Source organism: Salvelinus namaycush, chromosome 27 (genome assembly GCF_016432855.1).
Source record: "Salvelinus namaycush isolate Seneca chromosome 27, SaNama_1.0, whole genome shotgun sequence".
NCBI lineage: Eukaryota > Metazoa > Chordata > Actinopteri > Salmoniformes > Salmonidae > Salvelinus > Salvelinus namaycush.
Genome location: NC_052333.1, coordinates 35,678,252 through 35,698,566, shown reverse-complemented (window position 1 = coordinate 35,698,566; position 20,315 = coordinate 35,678,252). Strand labels below are relative to the sequence as shown.

The 20,315-nt window shown below is 43.1% G+C and overlaps 1 protein-coding gene across 2 annotated transcripts; it reads right to left on the bottom strand.

Moving 5' to 3' along the window:
- Window positions 1–893: 893 nt before the first annotated feature.
- LOC120022580 (zinc finger and BTB domain-containing protein 22-like) lies at window positions 894–18,964 on the bottom strand. 2 transcript variants are annotated; one of them, XM_038966538.1, is made up of 4 exons: window positions 18,812–18,964; window positions 7,175–7,386; window positions 5,942–6,761; window positions 894–2,416 (listed from the first exon to the last, which is right to left on the bottom strand). In XM_038966538.1, the coding sequence occupies exons 2-4, from the start codon at window positions 7,379–7,381 to the stop codon at window positions 1,299–1,301; spliced, it is 2,145 nt and encodes a 714-aa protein (XP_038822466.1). In that variant the 5' UTR covers window positions 7,382–7,386; window positions 18,812–18,964; the 3' UTR covers window positions 894–1,298. The 2 variants fall into 2 exon arrangements, with proteins under 2 accessions (XP_038822466.1, XP_038822467.1); XM_038966539.1 differs by having other exon boundaries at window positions 894–2,413.
- Window positions 18,965–20,315: the final 1,351 nt, after the last annotated feature.

The following is a 20,315-nucleotide window of genomic DNA, read 5'->3' as shown; positions in this document are numbered from 1 at the left end:
ACGCCATCCAATCTGGTTTGCGCTTAGTGGGACTAGGGCTATTTGCCCAAGAAGGAGAGTGATGGAGTGCTGCATCAGATTACCTGGCCTCAACAATCACCTGACCTCCACCCACTTAAGATGGTTTGGGATGAGTTGGACCGCAGATTGAAGGAAAAGCAGCCAACAAGTGCTCAGCATATTTCGGACCTCCTTCAAGACTGCATTCCAGGTGAAGCTGGTTGAGAGAATGTCAAGAGTGTGTAAAGCTGTCATCAAGGCAAAGGGTGGCTACTTTGAAGAATCTAAAATTTTAAATATATTTGTTTAACACTTTTTGGTTACTACAGGATTCCATATGTGTTATTTCATAGTTTTGATGTCTTCACTATTATTCTACAATGTAGAAAATAGTAAAAATAAAGAAAACCCCTTGAATGAGTAGGTGTGTCTAAAATCTTGACTGGTACTGTATACATACACTACCCATCAAAACTTTGGGGTCACTTAGAAATGCCCTTGTTTTTGAAAGAAAAGCAACATTTTTGTCCATTAACACAACATCAAATTGATCAGAAATACAGTGTAGATATTGTTAATGTTGTAAATGACTATTGTAGCTGGAAACGGCAGATTTTTTATGGAATATCTACAGAGGCCCATTATCAGCAACCATCACTCCAGTGTTTCAATGGCATGTTGTGTTAGCTAATCCAAGTTTATCATTTTAAAAGGCTAATTAATCATCTGAAAACCCTTTGGCAATTATGTTAGCACAGCTCAAAACTGTTGTTCTGATTAAAGAAGCAATAAAACTGGCCTTCTTTGGACTAGTTGAGAATCTGGAGCATCAACATTTGTGGGTTCAATTACAGGCTCAAAATTGCCAGAAACAAAGCACTTTCTACTGAAACTCGTCAGTCTATTCTTGTTCTGAGCAATGAAGGCAATTCCATGCGAGAAATTGGCAAGAAACTGAAGATCTCGTATACAAAATCGTATACAAAATATACATACTCACTGGTGCTCACATCACACTAAACAAACTTTTAAAACCACATGATTCACATCGAGCAAATTACATGTTTGTTCCCTCTTTCGAGATATCAATGACATGATGGGATAGTCCTTTAAATACATAATAAAGCAGAAATCTCCCTCATAGAATAGTTGTTCAAACAGGTGTATCAACATTGATCTGAGTTTTAATGGTTTACACATGGACCATTATGAACATAATTATCACCCTATCTAATACCACTTTCAAGTGCTGCGGGCCCTATATTCCACAATATTTCACCATCCTCCTTCCTTTAGCTTCAGCTAAACCTGTTGCTGGCTTCCTCCTTAAAGCTGTGACTAACCACAGTTCTTGACTGAGAGCCTAATTCAGCCCCAACCCCACCCGCTAACAACGCACTCATCCCAGACTCCGCCTCCCCCTGACAGTCTGCCTGCTCCACTTTCACCTGACCGCCCTGTGAAAAAAATACCTCCCCCTCCTTGAACCCATAGGCATAACCATCGTCCATTTCAGCAGCCGCTGTGGTGTTACTACTGGCAGCGGCTCCATCATAGCTGGCGGCCAGTCTCTCACAGCGTGCCTGGTGGCGCAGGAAACTATCCCTCCAGATGACCTTCTTCCCACACAGGCCACACTCGTAGGGCCGCAGCCCGCCGTGGGTCTTCAGGTGCTTGGTCAGGTGGTGCTTCATCTTGAAGCTCTTGGCGCACACGGGGCAGGCGAAGGGCCGCAGGTTGAGATGCTGCATCTTGACGTGGCGGTCACGCATACTCTTCAGGGTGTAGGCCTTCCCACAGTGGCAGAAGTGCACTTTTCCTGTGTAAGGGGCCCCGGCAAGGGAGATGGAAGAGGAGGAAGATGGGATGGGGGGTGAGGAGGAAGGGGGGAATGGAGCAGGAGATGGGGACAGGTGGCAGCTGGAGGTGGATGTTGGGGTACCACCACCATGGGTCATGTTTGCCCCATTGGGCCAGTTCAACTCTGGGGCCCCCAGGATAAAGTCCTTGTCATCAGGAGAGGTAGGTACTAAGGGTCTCTGAGAAACTTGTCCGGTGCCATCCTCAATCTCATCATAGGTTTCCCTTCCAAAGGCACCATCCGCAAATCGGCCAAAGTCCCCTTCCCCCACGTCATCGTCTTCGTCGTCTTCTCTTCTGTAGTCTTCCTCTCCAGCTTGCGGCCTAGCTACTTGCTGAGACCAGGGACTCGCCTGCCACTGCTTTTGGGTAGAGGGTGTAGAAGCTGAGCAGGAGGTTCCAGGAATCACCTCATCTGGTTCCCCAGCACGGGGAGAAGTCAGGGCTGAACTTCTCCCCAACTGTCTCTCCTCTTTCTTCTGCAGCTCCCCTGAGCTCTTTCTCCCCTCTGGCTGTCCTCCCTCCTCACCTTGGTGTACACTAGAGTGGAAGTCTACTGGAGAAATACAAACAGAGTGATGTACAATGGACTTAGAGAAATATATAAAGGTAGTGTATTTAAGGCACTGGGAGGTGTAAGTGCTTATCCTCTCATAAATATGAAACAAATGTTTAAAGGGACAATCAGCAGTTGAAACAATAACAATGCGAATCCCCGCCCCCGGTTTTCGTAAAAAGCCAAGAGAGCTACAGGGGCTAGATAAATGTAGCCACTCTCAAAAACATACACAGAGATACGGATGCAAGGACTGACCATCCATGATATCAAAAATATAGTTGTAACCATGTTTTGAGGCTATATAGTGTTTGTTTACATTACTTTGTAAAACAAGGTTATATTTTGGCTTCTGATGGGGTACATCTTATAAATGAATGACATGCACCCAATGATTATTGAAGAATATAACTTATAAAGAATAAATATATACACTACCATTCAAAAGTTTGGGGTCACTTAGAAAATGTCCTTGTTTTTGAAAGAAAATTTTAAAAATTGCCCATTCAAATAACATAATTTTGATCAGAAATACAGTGTAGACATTGTTAATGTTGTGAATGACTATTGTAGCTGGAAACGGCAGATTTTTTTATGGAATATCTACATATGTCACGTTCCTGACCTGTTTTCTCTTGTTTTGTATGTGTTTATTGGTCAGGGCGTGAGTTTTGGGTGGGCAGTCTATGTTTTCTGTTTCTATGTTGGTTTTGGGTTGCCTGGTATGGCTCTCAATCAGAGGCAGGTGTTTGACGTTTCCTCTGATTGAGAGTCATATTAAGGTAGGTTGTTCTCACTGTTTGTTTGTGGGTGGTTGTCTCCTGTGTCTGTATGTATGTTCGTGCCACACGGGACTGTAGCGTTGGTTTGTAGTCTGTACCTGTTTCGTGCGTTCTTCGTTATATGTAAGTTCACATGTTTTAGGTCAGTCTACGTTCGTTTGTTGTTTTGTAATTATCAAGTGTTCTTCGTGTGTTTAGTTTCGTCTTGTAAATAAATCATTATGTCATCCTACCTCGCTGCAAATTGGTCTTCCGATCCCTCTCTCCTCTCCTCGTCCGAGGAGGAGGAGGAATTAGAGTTCCGTTACAACATAGGCGTACAGAGGCCCATTATCAGAAATCCTTTCACTCCTGTGTTCCAATGGCACAATGTGTTAGCTAATCCAAATTTATCATTTTAAAAGACGAATTGATCGTTAGAAAACCCCTTTGCAATTATGTTAGAACAGCTGAAAACTGATTTCTGAACTGAGTTCTGATTAAAAAAGCAATAAAACTGGCCTTCTTTAGACTAGTTCAGTATCTGGAGCATCAGCATTTGTGGGTTCGATTACAGGCTCAAAATGGCCAGAAACAAATAACATTCTTCTGAAACTCGTCAGTCTATTCTTGTTCTGAGAAATGAAGGCTATTCCATGCGAGAAATTGCCAAGAAACTGAAGATCTCGTACAACTCTGTGTACTACTCCCTTCACAGAACAGTGCAAACTGGCTCTAACCAGAACAGAAAGAGGAGTGGGAGGCCCCGGTGCACAACTGAGCAAGTGGACAAGTACATTAGTGTCTAGTTTGAGAAATAGACGCTTCACAAGTCCTCAACTGGCATCTTCATTAAATAGTACCCGCAAAACACCAATCTCAACATCAACAGTGAAGAGGTGACTCCAGGATGCTGACCTTCTAGGCAGAGTTTCTCTGTCCAGTGCCTGTGTTCTTTTGCCCATCTTAATCTTTTCTTTTTATTGGCCATTCTGAGATATGGCTTTTTCATTGCAACTCTGCCTTTTAAAATGATAAACTTGTATTAGCTAACACAACGTGCTATTGGAACACAGGAGTGATGGTTGCTGATAATGGTCCTCTTTACGCCTATGTAGGTATTCCATATAAAAATCTTCCATTTCTGCCAATCTGCCAATACTAATTTACAACATTAACAGCGTCTACACGTTATTTCTGATCAATTTGATGTTATTTTAATGGACAGAAAATGTGCTTTTCTTTCAAAAACAAAGACATTTCTAACTGACCATATACATTTGAAGTCGGAAGTTTACATACACTTAGGTTGGAGTCATTAAAACTTGTTTTTCAACCACTCCACAAATTTCTTGTTAAACTATAGCTTTGACAAGTCGGTTAGGACATCTACTTTGTGCATGACACAAGTCATTTTTCCAACAATTGTTTACAGACAGATTATTTCACTTATAATTCACTGTATCACAATTCTAGTGGGTCAGAAGTTTACATACACTAAGTTGACTGTGACTTTAAACAGCTTTGAAAATTCCAGAAAATTATGTCATGGCTTTAGAAGTTTATGAAATCAGCCAAGAACTCAGAAAAAAATTGTAGACCTCCACAAGTCTGGTTTATCCTTGGGAGCAATTTCCAAACGCCTGCAAGTTTAAATACCATGGGACCACGCAGCCGTCATATCGCTCAGAAAGGAGAAGTGTTCTGTATCCTAGAGATTAACGTACTTTGGTGCGAAAAGTGCAAATCAATCCCAGAACAACAGCAAAGGACCTTGTGAAGATGCTGGAGGAAACAGGTACAAAAGTATCTATATCCACAACGAGTCCTATATCGACATAACCTGAAAGGCACATGGGGACAAAGATCGTACTTTTTGGAGAAATTTCCTCTGGTCTGATGAAACAAAAATAGAACTGTTTGGCCATAATGACCATCATTATGTTTGGAGGAAAAAGGGGAGGCTTGCAAGCCGAAGAACACCATCCGAACCGTGAAGCACGGGGGTGGCAGCATCATGTTGTGGGGGTGCTTTTCTGCAGGAGGGACTGGTGCACTTCATGTGGATATATTGAAGCAACATCTCAAGACATCAGTGAGGAAGTTAAAGCTTGATCACAAATGGGTCTTCCAAATGGACAATGACCCCAAGCATACTTCCAAAGTTGTAGCAAAATGGCTTAAGGACAACACAGTCAAGGTATTGGAGTGGCCATCACAAAGCCCAGACCTCAAGCCTATAGAAAATTTGTGGGCAGAACTGAAAAAGCGTGTGCGAGCAAGGAGGCCTACAAACCTGACTCAGTTACACCAGCTCTGTCAAGCTTCCCCAACTTATTGTGGGAAGCTTGTGGAAGGCTACCTGAAACGTTTGACCCAAGTTAAACAATTTAAAGGCAATGCTCCCAAATACTAATTGAGTGTATGTAAACTTCTGACCCACTGGGAATGTGATGAAAGAAATAAAAGCTGAAATAAATCATTCTCTCTACTATTATTCTGACATTTCACATTCTTAAAATAAAGCGGGGATCCTAACTGACCTAAAACAGGGAATTTTTACTAGGATTAAATGTCAGGAATTGTGAAAAACTGAGTTTGAATGTATTTGGCTAAGATGTAAACTTCCAACTTCAACTGTATATATATATATATATACACACACACTGTATATTAAAAAATATATATAAACACATATAAACACTTTATAAACACATATCAATGTCCAAGTCCTGTTTACATTTCACATTCTAGGACTACTTACCAGAGTGTCCTCTTAGCTCAGGACCCTCCCTCTTCTCCTCTTCCAACTCTTCTCCCATTCCTTCACTTGCTTCAATCACTCTTTCAGTCCCCTTCTTCTCCTGAGGATCTTCCCCATAGCCCTCTCCACTTCCTCTATCCCTGCCATGCAGTTTCTCAGCACTTGGTGGTGCTGCCCTCTGTCTCAGTCTAGCTCTCAGTCTCAATGCCTCACCAGGAAACCCCCCGTGCCTGGTGTGGCTATGGTCCAGTCCTCTCCCATCATGATGGCTTAGGAGGCTGGCTTTGCTGTGGCTGGACATCCACAACTCCTCACAGCTGGAGTAGTCACTCTCCCCAGCAGGGTGGGAGTCCAGCTGTGAGTCAGCTAGGTGCTGGACAGGCATGGACAAGGCTGGCTGGGGTGAGGACCTGGGGTGGCCCCACCTGGGGAACTGATGGGGCCTCCTCCACGTGGCCAATGGCGGCAGAGCATTCTGCACCTGGCCGTAGGTCCTCTTCTCCTTCTCTTTCCCCTCTCTCTCCATGTATAGGCAGTCGGTGCTGCTTGGGGACTGCTGCCTTGAGGAGGCACCGTGGCGTGTGGCAGCTGGAACATCCACAGGGTTGCATTCTGTTGGGGGTCGAGGTCTCTTCAGGATCTCTGTGCATTTGTCAACAATATGCCACATCTGGAGAAAGCTGGCTACCGTTACATAGTTGACAATGTCATCACGCACTATGCTCAGTCGGCCGGTGTAGGCTGAACTCAGGACACTCTCAAAGGCCACAGGGTCCATGACAGAGGGCAGAGACACTGTCGTCACATTCTTCAGCAATACCTGGTGAAAGTGATGAAAAAAACCCTAGTATTTCACAGCTATTTTTCCAGACAACAATGCACATGACAGAGCAAAGACACAAACTACTATTGTGTAGAGACAGGCAAAGACAGACGTCACTCTCTAATACACTAGTCACGGAAACCAAGACCTAGGCAACAGCAGTGACTAGCCTATGTTTGGGATCAATAACGGACTCTCTTGGTAACTTCGAAAAGGGGTGAAAAAAATTCAGGGGAGGGTCCTCTTCAGATAGACATAGGCCAGTCACATAGGCTAACTCCGCCTTTTCCTCTATGCTAAACTGACGTTTTTTACATACAGAGGTGTAAGCCGGAAGATTGGTACATTGGCGGAGGCAACCCGAGAGAGACTACTAGTACACACACTCATATGCACACAGACAGACAAACCTGATCGTGAAAGTATGGCGAGGAGGCAGCCAGCACACAGCGGTGGGCCCTGAACACCTGTCCCTGCACCTGGATGGAGAGGTCACAGAGCCGGCCCTCCTCCCGCTGTCGATTCAGGCTGTCCAAAACTGCTGCACGCACACTGGGGAAGCATACTTGGACCACCGGGCCAGCAGGGGCACCAGAGACAATGCAGTCCTGATCCATTGTGCCTAAAGAATAAAGAAGAATAAAATCCTGTTAGCTAGCTAGCATTTACAGTTAGTGCTATCTGGGGATCCTTGGGATGTCACTAAACTCCCTACCCTAAACCATAACCTGAACCCCTACCCTTGTTGGGTTTTGAGAATGTGAAATATACTTATTCATGTCACTGATGGAGTGCTAAGGTTTAGAGGGTCTACACCAGAAGGGTTATAGGAGGAAGGTATATAGTGGAGGGTCTACACCAGAAGGGTTATAGGAGGAAGGTATATAGTGTGTGCAACTAAGCTTGGAATGTTTTGAGTGCAGGGAAGCGATTACATGTGGCAGGCATTGATAAGGGGAGACGGGTGGAGATCTTAGAATCTAACAATGTCACTGAGGGAGAGAGGGTAGTGTATATGTCAGGATATGTTAGTGTTAACCATCAGTGATCCTCTGGGAGGAGAAGAGACACAGTCTGGTATCAATAACCATGACAGCCTTGAGTTGGGGAGGAGTGAGCACTTTGGGGTAGAGGTCAGGTCAGATGAAGTGAGGAAGAACAGATATCACTAAGGTTCTGTCTAGCAACAGAGATACATTGGCTGTTCATTTGTGGAAGAAGAGACTCAGCCTAGGAGAAAGGGTTAAATATCAGTGCTTGTGTGAAATGTCATTTGTCTGAATTACAGCTGTAACGACTCTTTGGGAACAATTAAACTTGGTTAAGCTTCTCTAGTGTGTGTGAGTTATTTACTCTGAAAATTAGGTTCTAACACCATTTTAAATTTAAACTTCAATGGAGAAGGGTTCAATTGTGGCCCGCAATTCGGGGTGTTCCTGCATGTTGGCATTCCTGCATCTGCAGGAACCCCTCTTTATACTTCTACTGGTCCATTTTTAACCTAGGACAGGTCGAGAGGTGGGGACGCTCCAGTACAGTAGGTTCCCGTTGGTTGCCATCCGCCAATAAACCCCACAGAAGAAAAAGAGGTGAGAGGTGACAACGGTAGACAGTGTGCTTCGTCCCCTTCTGTCGGGCATTGTTTTCCTGCAGTTTTGTTAACGACGGCGAGGGCAGGTGTTCGGCCGGCGGGAGCAAAGGACATTGTGTGCTAGCTAGTCCTAGGAAGACTGCGGTACACAGCATGCGGGAACGACACCGTGTTCTCGCTAACTACCAAGTTAGCGAGCACACAGTGTAGCTAACTAGCAAGCTAGCTAGTTAGTTAGCACACAGTGTCGTCCCCACCTCCCGCCTGCTGTGTACCGCTGTAGCTAGCGGGAAGTGGGGATGACCGGTAGGCAGTGTCCTTTGCACCCGCCGGCTGGGGCACTGATTTCCCGCAGTTCTGTTCAATATGGTCAGGGCAGGTGTTTTGCCGGCGGAAGTGAAGGACACTGGTATCGCCCCCTGCCTCCCGCTAACGTAAACTCACTCACTTTTGTACATCGCCTTGGTCCGTACAATTGACCTTATTTTAGCGCCCTCAAAAAAATGACTAGGTATCCCTCCCTTACCCCCGTCACTGTCCATTTCTTGTTTTTAAACAATGAGAGAAGTGCTACACCTGGTGGAGAGAGATTGTAAGACAGAAATAGTTGCTTTATGCGTGCTGTACGTTACGGCATGACACATCATGATGTAACGGAGGGTCCGTTTTTTCAACTTTTCTCCAACACTATAGAGCCCTTACCATGTCGATCAACGCTTGAATAGAAACGTAGTTCAAACCCCAGATTTTGAAGTCAACACAGTCGCTACAGTCCCATTAGTTTTCTTTGTAGCCTCGTTTGAATGTTGCGGTTGCGCACATTTGTACGGAATGGGGTGAGTTTACATTAGCTAGTAAGAAGGACTCCGGTACACAGCAGGTGTGGGTGACACTGTGTGCTAACTATCCAGATAGCAAGCTAGTAAGAAGGACTCCGGTACACAGCAGGTGGGGGTGACACTGTGTGCTAACTATCCAGATAGCAAGCTAGTAAGAAGCACTCCGGTACACAGCAGGTGGGGGTGACACTGTGTGCTAACTATCCAGATAGCAAGCTAGTAAGAAGGACTCCGGTACACAGCAGGTGGGGGTGACACTGTGTGCTAACTATCCAGATAGCAAGCTAGTAAGAAGGACTCCGGTACACAGCAGGTGGGGGTGACACTGTGTGCTAACTATCCAGATAGCAAGCTAGTAAGAAGGACTCCGGTACACAGCAGGTGGGGGTGACACTGTGTGCTAACTATCCAGATAGCAAGCTAGTAAGAAGGACTCCGGTACACAGCAGGTGGGGGTGACACTGTGTGCTAACTATCCAGATAGCAAGCTAGTAAGAAGGACTCCGGTACACAGCAGGTGTGGGTGACACTGTGTGCTAACTATCCAGATAGCAAGCTAGTAAGAAGGACTCCGGTACACAGCAGGTGGGGGTGACACTGTGTGCTAACTATCCAGATAGCAAGCTAGTAAGAAGGACTCCGGTACACAGCAGGTGGGGGTGACACTGTGTGCTAACTATCCAGATAGCAAGCTAGTAAGAAGGACTCCGGTACACAGCAGGTGGGGGTGACACTGTGTGCTAACTATCCAGATAGCAAGCTAGTAAGAAGGACTCCGGTACACAGCAGGCGGGGGTGACACTGTGTGCTAACTATCCAGATAGCAAGCTAGTAAGAAGGACTCCGGTACACAGCAGGTGGGGGTGACACTGTGTGCTAACTATCCAGATAGCAAGCTAGTAAGAAGGACTCCGGTACACAGCAGGTGGGGGTGACACTGTGTGCTAACTATCCAGATAGCAAGCTAGTAAGAAGGACTCCGGTACACAGCAGGTGGGGGTGACACTGTGTGCTAACTATCCAGATAGCAAGCTAGTAAGAAGGACTCCGGTACACAGCAGGTGGGGGTGACACTGTGTGCTAACTATCCAGATAGCAAGCTAGTAAGAAGGACTCCGGTACACAGCAGGTGGGGGTGACACTCTGTGCTAACTATCCAGATAGCAAGCTAGTAAGGAGGCCTCCGGTACACAGCAGGTGGGGGTGACACTCTGTGCTAACTATCCAGATAGCAAGCTAGTAAGGAGGCCTCCGGTACACAGGAGGCGGGGTCAAAAAATAAATACTTGCAGTAACTGCAGTAAACTGTGGTATTTTGGATGCAGTAATTGCAGAATTAGTTATACTGCACTGTAACTGCAGTTACACTGCATAGTGTGGTATTTTGGATGCAGTATTTGCAGCATATTGCAGTTATACTGCACTCTCACTGCAATCTTTTTTTTGTAAGGGCGGGCTGGATAAGCTGAAGTGGACTCGGCCCTAGTACCATTAGCCGGAACCCAGAGTAATATGATTCTGCCGGATTCGGGAAGAGCTCGGCCCGCATGAAGCCCACCCCCCCGAAACACGCAAACCCTGATGAAAAAGAACATTACTAAAATGTGTATAATTGTAATTGTTAGTGTCTTATAATGCAATGGGTAAATGGCCCACAAACACTATGCACATGTTTATGTAGATTGGTTTCTATTAATTGAGAAGCATTTAGATAACTGGTCAGTAGTTTAACCAGATTCTAACCAAAAAACAGATATCAACCAAAATTAGACTTATTTTACATGACGTCAAAAATACTTTATAAAGAAGACGTCTTAATCTGGTTGTGATCTGGTTATATGATGTCCCGACCAGATTTCAACCAGTAAAATACGTCTTTATCTCGTCGTATGACAACTGTGCTGCTCGGCCGGTGCTAGCACATGCACAGAACAAATACACTGCTGGAACACCGATTAAGGTGTTTACATGTCCTAATAATTAGAAAGATAGCTCAGAAAACCAGGTGATTTAATCAGTGTATAATTCATTACTTCCATTTTGACCTTACGCTGACTAAGATAAGCAGAGTAAGTAGTTTACATGACTATTGCATAATCTGTTTACTGCTATAATCCGTTTAATATCGAGTTATTAGTGTACATGTAAACGTACTAAATGTTGCACTTCACTAGCAATAGCTCAAGTCAAAACAGATAGAAAGGGAGGCAGACAGGTGGAGTAGAGAGATTCATGTAATTTTAAGACCCACATTTTCATCAGGATATTTTCTACTGTTTTTACTTGTCGGCTTTAGGCCTATATATTTTACTTAGTTGACGATCTAATTTATAGGCCTACGGCTGCATTGGCCTATAGGCTATCTCTGAGTAATATGCTCTCATTTCTTTAGCTGCCAATGGATCACAGTGTATCAATTTGTCCATATGGCAGAGGCTAGTGCTCTCTCCATAGTTTCACTTTAACTTTTCGATTTTTATCATTCTACTTCAGATATACTTTGCCTTGCAAAAGTATTCATCCCCCTTGGTGTTTTTCCAATTTTGTTGCATTACAATCTGTAATTTAAATGGATTTATATTTGGATTTCATGTTTTATTTTATTTTTTATTTAACCTTTATTTAACTAGGCAAGTCAGTTAAGAACAAATTCTTATTTACAACGACGGCCTACCAAAAGGCAAAAGACCTCCTGCGAGGATGGGGGCTGGGATTAAAAATAAAAATAAATAAAACATAAATATAGGACAAAACACACATCACGACAAGAGAAACAACACTACACAAAGAGAGACCTAAGACAACAACATAGCAAAGCAGCAACACATGACAACACAGCATGGTAGCAACACAACATGACAACAACATGGTAGCAGCACAAAACATGGTACAAACATTATTGGGCACAGACAACAGCACAAAGGGCAAGAAGCTAGAGACAACAATACATCACGCAAAGCAGCCACAACTGTCAGTAATTGTCCATGATTGAGTCTGAATGAAGAGATTGAGATCAAACTGTCCAGTTTGAGTGTTTGTTGCAGCTCGTTCCAGTCGATAGCTGCAGCGAACTGAAAAGACGTGCAACCCAGGGATGTGTGTGCTTTGGGGACCTTTAACAGAATGTGACTGGCAGAACGGGTGTTGTATGTGGAGGATGAGGGCTGCAGTAGATATCTCAGATAGGGGGGATTGAGGCCTAAGAGGGTTTTATGAATAAGCATCAACCAGTGGGTCTTGCGACGGGTAAACAGAGATGACCATTTTACAGAGGAGTATAGAGTGCAGTGATGTGTCCTATAAGGAGCATTGGTGGCAAATGGTAAAGAACATCTAGCCGCTCAAGAGCACCCCTCCCTGCTGATCTAAAAATGATGTCTCCGTAATCTAGCATGGGTAGGATGGTCATCTGAATCAGGGTTAGTTTGGCAGCTGGGGTGAAAGAGGAGCGATTACAATAGAGGAAACCAAGTCTAGATTTAACTTTAGGCTGCAGCTTTGATATGCGCTGAGAGAAGGACAGTGTACCGTCTAGCCATACTCCCAAATACTTGTATGAGGTGACTATCTCAAGCTCTAAACCCTCAGAGGTAGTAAACACACCTGTGGGGTGAGGGGCATTCTTCTTACCAAACCACATGACCTTTGTTTTGGAGGTGTTCAGAACAAGGTTAAGAACAGAGAAAGCTTGTTGGACACTAAGAAAGCTTTGTTGTAGAGCATTTAACACAAAATCCTGGGAGGGGCCAGCTGAGTATAAGACTGTATCATCTGCATATGAATGGATGAGAGAGCTTCCTACTGCCTGAGCTATGCTGTTGATGTAAATTGAGAAGAGTGTGGGGCCTACGATTTAGCCTTGGGGTACTCCCTTTGTGACAGGCAGTGGCTGAGACAGCAGATGTTCAGACTTCATACACTGCACTCTTTGAGAGAGGTAGCAAACCTTCTTGCCACAGCTCGCATTGATGTGCCACCCTGGATGAGCTGCACTACCTGAGCCACTTGTGTGGGTTGTAGACTCCGTCTCATGCTACCACTAGAGTGAGAGCACCGCCAGCATTCAAAAGTGACCAAAACATCAGCCAGGAAGCATAGAACTGAGAAGTGGTCTGTGGTCACCACCTGCAGAATCACTCCTTTATTGGGGGTGTCTTGCTAATTGCCTATAATTTCCACCTTTTGTCTATTCCATTTGCACAACAGCATGTGAAATGTATTGTCAATCAGTGTTGCTTCCTAAGTGGACAGTTTGATTTCACAGAAGTGTGATTGACTTTGAGTTACATTGTGTTGTTTAAGTGTTCCCTTTATTTTTTTGAGCAGTGTATTTGTGTTTTGATTGAGCTCTGAGCGCCGACTCAGATTATTACATGGTTTGCTTTCTCCGTAAAGCTTTTTTTGAAATCTGACACAGCGGTTGCATTAAGGACAAGTGCATCTAAAATTCCATGCATAACAGTTGTATCTTTTAGCAATGTTAATTATGAGTATTCCTGTAAATTGATGTGGCTCTCTGCAAAATCTCAGATTTTTGGATATAAATATAGACTTTACCGAACAAAACATACATGTATTGTGTAACATGAAGTCCTATGAGTGTCATCTGATGAAGATCATCAAAGGTTAGTGATTAGTTTTATCTATATTTCTGCTTTTTGTGAATCCTCTCTTTGGCTAGAAAAATGGCTGTGTTATTCTGTGAATAAGCACTCACCTAACATAATCGTTTGGTTTGCTTTCGTCGTAAAGCCTTTTTGAAATCGGACACTGTGGCTGGATTTACAACAAGTGTATCTTTAAAATGGTGTAAAATACATGTACGTTTGAGGAATTTTAATTATGGGATTTCTGTTGTTTTGAATTTGGCGCCCTGCAGTTTCACTGGCTGTTGAAGAGGTGGGACGCTACCGTCTCACGTACCCTAGAGAGGTTAAAGAAGAAAGGGTCTAAACCATCTGATCCAGATGTTTTTTGGGGGTCAAGTTTCAAGAGCTCCTCGAGCACCTCGGACTCAGTGACAGACTACAGGGAGAAACTTTGTAACGGGGCAGGGGGAAAAGAGGAAGAAGCATTGGGGATAGTCACATTAAAAGGGGTGGGAGATGAGGAAATGTTGGATGGGCAAGGAGGCATGGCTGAGTCAAATAGGAATCCTGACTTAATGAAGTGGTGATTAAAGAGCTCAGCCATGTGCTTCTTGTCAGTAACAACCACATCATCAACTTTAAGGGACATGGGCATCTATGAGAAGGAGGGTTTATTCTCCAGGTCTTTAACCGTTTTTCAGAACTTCTTGGGGTTAGACCCACAGAGAGAGAACTGCTCCTTAAAGTAACTAACTTTGGCCTTCCGGATAGCCTGAGTGTACTTATTTCTCATTTGCCTCAACGAGAACCAGTCAGCCTGAGTATGCGTGTGCCGAGCCTTTCGCCAAATGCAGCTCTTGAGGTGGAGTAACTCTGCAAGATCACAGTCGAACCAGGGGCAGAACCTGTTTTAATTCTCATTTTCTTTATGGTGTGTGTTTGTTGACAATATCACTCGAAATATCAAAAAAGAAGGTGGGGATCGACAGAGGGGATCAAGCTGATTCTATACCATTTTACAGAGGCCAGTTCATGAAGGAAGGCTTGCTCATTAAAGATTTTTAGGAAGTGTCTATGACAAATCAGGACAGGTTGTTTCACTGAACAGCCATTACGAACACAGGCTGTAAAACAGTGATCACTAAGGTCATTACAGAAAACACCAGACTGATACCTATCAGGGATTATTTGTGAGGAAAACATCAAGAAGAGTAGCCTTTTCATGGTGTTTGGAGTCATACTTTGTGGGATTGGTAATAATTTGAGATCATCACCCCGAGAATACCATCCCCACAGTAAAGTATGGTGGTGGCAGCATCATGCTGTGGGGATGTTTTTCATCGGCAGGGACTGGGAAACTGGTCAGAATTGAAGGAATGATGGATGGCACTAAATAAAGGGGAAATTCTTGAGGGAAACCTGTTTCAGTCTTCCAGAGATTTGAGACTGGGACGGAGGTTCACCTTCCAGTAGGACAAACTGCTAAAGCAACACTCGAGTATTGTAAGGGGAAACATTTAAATGTCTTGGAATGGCCTAGTCAAAGATGAAAGATTGCTGTACACCAGCGGAACCCATCTAACTTGAAGGAGCTGGAGCAGTTTTGCCTTGAAGAATGGGAAAAAATCCAAGTGGCTAGCTTATAGAGACATACCCCAAGAGACTTAAAGCTGTAATTGCTGCAAAAGGTGGCTCTACAAAGTATTGACTTTGGAGGGGGGGATAGTTATGCACACTCAAGTTTTCTGTTTGTTTTTGTCTTATTTCTTGTTTGTTTCGTAATAAAGATTGACAAAGATTTTGCATCTTCAAAGTGGTAGGCATGATGTGTAAATCAAATGATACAGGTTGTAAGGCAACAAAATAGGAAAAATGCCAAGGGGGGTGAATACTTAATACTTAAAGAATACAAAACACCAGTCTCAATGTCAACAGTGAAGAGGTGACTCCGGGATGCTGTTCCAACGTGCCATTGGAACACATGAGTGATGGTTGCTGATAACGGGCCTCTGTACGCCTATGTTGATATTCCATAACAAATCTGCTGTTTCTTGCTACAATAGTCATTTACAACATTAACAATGTCTACACTATATTTCTGATCACTTTTATGTTATTTTAATGGACAAAAAAAATGTGCTTTTCTTTCAAAAACAAGGACATTTCTAAGTGACCCCAAACTTTTAACGGTTGTGTACATACTTGAATTTTTGCATTTAACTTTCTTTTTTTAAGACTGCCAAACTGTCCTCAATTGGGAAACCTCTGACAGGAACAATGTCCTCAGGATTATGGAGCGGTGTGTTTATAAAAAGTTGTTTGAATTACAACATGTATTAGGATTCAGCAAAACTTTACCATTTAGAGAGGAGTTAAACATTTCCATTTTCCAACTGTCTAAATTTGATATCCTCTTAAAATGTTTCAGATTGATGACCAATGAATTAATGTACCACTTCAATATGAAGGGACAGCGGAGCAAACATCCTGCTGCTATCACTTTTAGTACTGTAGATTATGACTGTTAAAGATATTTTACCGTGCGTTACCGTTATGTCGTGTCCTGCATGCCCACATGATGCCAATCATCTTTTTATTTAAAAATGTTTAGGCTTACAGTGTCATGAAAATCCCAAAAACTCAGAAGGTTGATGTGTTGCGGGCCATCTTGAAATTCCCAAACTGTCATGTTGGAGAAGGACGCAAAGTACGAGCAAGTTGCTCTTTTTTAAAGATATCTCTAAGCTATAACTGCCACAAAACTCAACTAGTACCATGGAAATAGTTTTAGTCAGCTGAGTCTACAAAGTTCCTTCAAGAATCTCCTTTCTAGTTTGCTTATAAAATCTCAAATTGCTGAAGTTGTAATGTGCTGATTCTCTCCACCGCCGATCTGATCCATCACATGACTCGTCAAGAGGGCCACTGCGCTCTAGATCGCCTTCTGTGCTCAGAGTTCCCTGATGAGGATCTACCCCATCACACCACTCTAATTAATCATTAATAAAATAAAACAATGGGCCTTTAAATACTCACAGTATTTCTATGCATTATGAAACAATTACTGTATGCAGGTGTGTGGAAAATTGTGATTGCTTGATCTATTTTAAATGTAAGAATATGTTGCTGAACAACTTTAATTGGGGACTTTGGAAACAAATAGAAATGTAATGAACAATGTTTGCAATATCCAACTTTATCCTCTGCAATACGTTTTACAAAGGTAGAACCTAAAATGGTTATTCAGCTGCCCCCATAGGAGAACCCTTTTGGGTTCTATATAGGACCCTTTCCACAGAAGGTTCTACATGGAAACCAAAAGGTTTCTCCCTGGAACCAAAAAGGGTTATTTATTCTATGGGAACAGCCGAAGAACCCCTTTGGAACTCTTTTTCAAAAAGTGTAGGTAATAAGCTGTAGTCAGGGGGTTATTACCAGTTTATGACAAGGTCTTAACTATGACCTTGAGAGCGTTGGAAAGCGTTGGACTAGTAACCGAAAGGTTGCAAGTTCGAATCCCCGAGCTGACAAGGTACAAATCTGTCGTTCTGCCCCTGAACAAGGCAGTTAACCCACTAGGCCATCATTGAAAATAAGAATTTGTTCTTAACTGACTTGCTAGTTAAATAAAGGTAAAACATTTTTTTTTTATGTAGGCTACATACAGCGGTCAGAAAATAAACAATATTCTGGTCAGTAAAAAAACATTGAAAAAACATACTTTTTCAACAAGTTTGCGTCCTGAATAAGGCATAAAAAGTTGTCATATTTTCAGCCAGGTTTTGCTCACTGAGAAGCCTCCCTCTTAGTGTGAGTGACGTGAATTTGAAACAACTGAATGTATGTGTATTAGAAGTAGTTTTCACATGAAAACTTTATGTGTCCGAACTCAGAATCAAACATGCTTCCCAAAAATAACATGTTTGCTGTGGTAGAATGTTTATTTTGATTGGCAATTTTCTGCATTTATCAGAGTGCCATCAGGTAGCCTGATTTCAGATGTTTCCATGTAAACAGGATTATTAGGGGAATCGTTCTTGCAAAGCATGTAAACATTTTTATCGAACTATTATATTAATATGACTATCCACAATCATCACATTTTTGTGTGCATGTTGTATCAAATCATCATTGCAAGTTCGCTTGCAGCTACAGCTTCACTTGCAATATTGTATCAACTAGCCTATTCTGTGCACTCAGTTTCCTGGGCCAGTGAGCTCCGGACAGACAGCTGTTTTTATGACGTTTCCACTGGATATATGGGATCATCAGATCAATATTTTGCCCTTTCCCCTCGAGACTTGGTAATTATCGACGCAGAGGGAGCGAAACAGGGCCTCTCTATATGTAGCCCATGTATCTGAAGCTGTATGGCCAGAAATAGTGTCATGCCATACTCTTTTGATCCAGGCAGCATCAGATACATGGTCTACACATACTGAGACAGGGGGGCGCTGTTTCGCTCGCTCGGATGCGTATTTCTGTCGGTGCGCGTCTCGGTCAAATAAATTAACAATATTTCAATATTTGATTTGGACGGGCAAGGAGGTACGGTAGGGCAGGCCAGACCCCTAAGACCGGCCCATACGTCGACCCTGAGTTTTGGGAACCATCTCGCTCCATCTTCTCCCACTGTCGGCCGCTGGGCTTGCTCTCATCATCATTTGGTGGTGTGTGGAATGGAAACGCCATCCGGATGCTTCAGATTTATACATCCGGTGAAACTTTGGTTATATCTGTGGTGTGGCTAGCTAGCTTGTTAACATTATCTAGCTACATTAGCTAGCTAGCTACAACCAGAAAGGGTTGAAAGGCCCAACGGTAATCTTCGCAGCCCTAAACTGGCGCAAATTCATTGTCAGTCTAATATAGCCAGGAACAGTGAACATTAGCAAGACCGACAATTGTTTATCTAGTCCATTCAACCCAGTGCACTCAACTCGTAGTCAGTAGCTAGCTAGTCAGGCTAGCCAAGTTAGCATGAAACAAAAATGTGTGCAATTCTATTAGCTTCAGTTAGCTAATTACCTCTGTTATCAGGTTCTCCAAACGCGAAACGAGTCTTCAAAATATGCCAGTGATTTCAGCTAAAGCACATTCTTTGCAGCGTTGTTCAATCACTCAGTCCTTCTCGTTAGGTAACGCACACTCAACTCGACACAGTTCCATCATGTCAAGTGGGTGTAGGGTGGGAGTGTAGAGCTTGTCTGTGACTGCCCATCATGTACCAAGTTCCAACCATTGCTAACTCATGTAGCGACCATTGGTAACTCATGTAGTTACAGTAGCACAGAACTAAAATAATTTAGGTTTGGGCAGCTATCTACCCCTCTTTATTTATTGTCAATATACCCGATTCCTAGAACTATCCATCCTAGAGGCATGGTCATTATAGCCTTGGCACTTTTAGTAATGAATGATCTATTTATTAGGAGTTTAGGCCTATCATCACAATGAACATAATAAAAAGACAAGAATACTTGTGACTGGATGATTTTCATTTAAAGGAGTGCGGACTACTTAACCTTTATTCATGATTTTACCATTAGAATATCCCTGTAAAAAGGCTGGCTGCTACATTATTGTCCCTTTTTTCATTACCATAAGCATCTTATCATATAGCCTGTTGTGTCTGTAGGTTTCAGTCATTTTATTGGAGGGTAAATGCAGTTTACTTTGCAGAAAAATTTATTGAAAGTATAGGGAGCATTACTTTTATCACCGCGACCGGCTGTCAGAGTTTACCCACCAATTGTTTTTACCACTACATCAATGACCATGTGGTAAAGGGACCAGCACACTGTGTGCTTTGAGTTCCACCCATAGACTTAGATAGACATTGCTTTATTGTATATGTCCCATTATGGCGTCTCTGAGAGCATGGGAAGTGCCATTGAGGCCATCTCCATTTTGAAGTAGTCCATTTTCTTCTTCTGCTACTTCTATGAGTTGGCAAGCAAACTGAACGGGTGCATACTGCCACCTGTAGTGTGTTGTTTGAACAGGTATAACGCCACATTTACTGCCACCTGCAGTAAATGTGTTTACTGACAACAAAGCCCTGAGAGAGAGACTACAGGGATTATACTACCAATGTAGCGATATTGTTGGTAACAGCTCCATGGTGTGGCATGAACCAACAACCCTGCTAAGGGTGAGCACACTGTCACCTGCGCCATGAAGATTCAGACTTCTTGGCATATAGTGTAGCAGATCCCAATGAGATCTGGAGCAGTTGCAATCATTTTCAATGTATTTCCTATTGTCAGGGGAAAGGGAACAATAGCAGAACACATGGCAGTCTCATCTCGCTTAACAGGCCTTCTTCCTGCACAGAGTCACACACAACAAGAACAATCCCAACATAGGTGTGCTGAAACTCCCCATTATGAGTAGTGATGTAAACTGGGCGCGGTGTGGCTGGGTGCTACTATGGAGCGATTTCAATACCAACAGAAATTGTATTTGAATTCCATAATTTTGAATGATTGCACAAATTTAATCATTAAAATCATATATTGAACATGTGTTT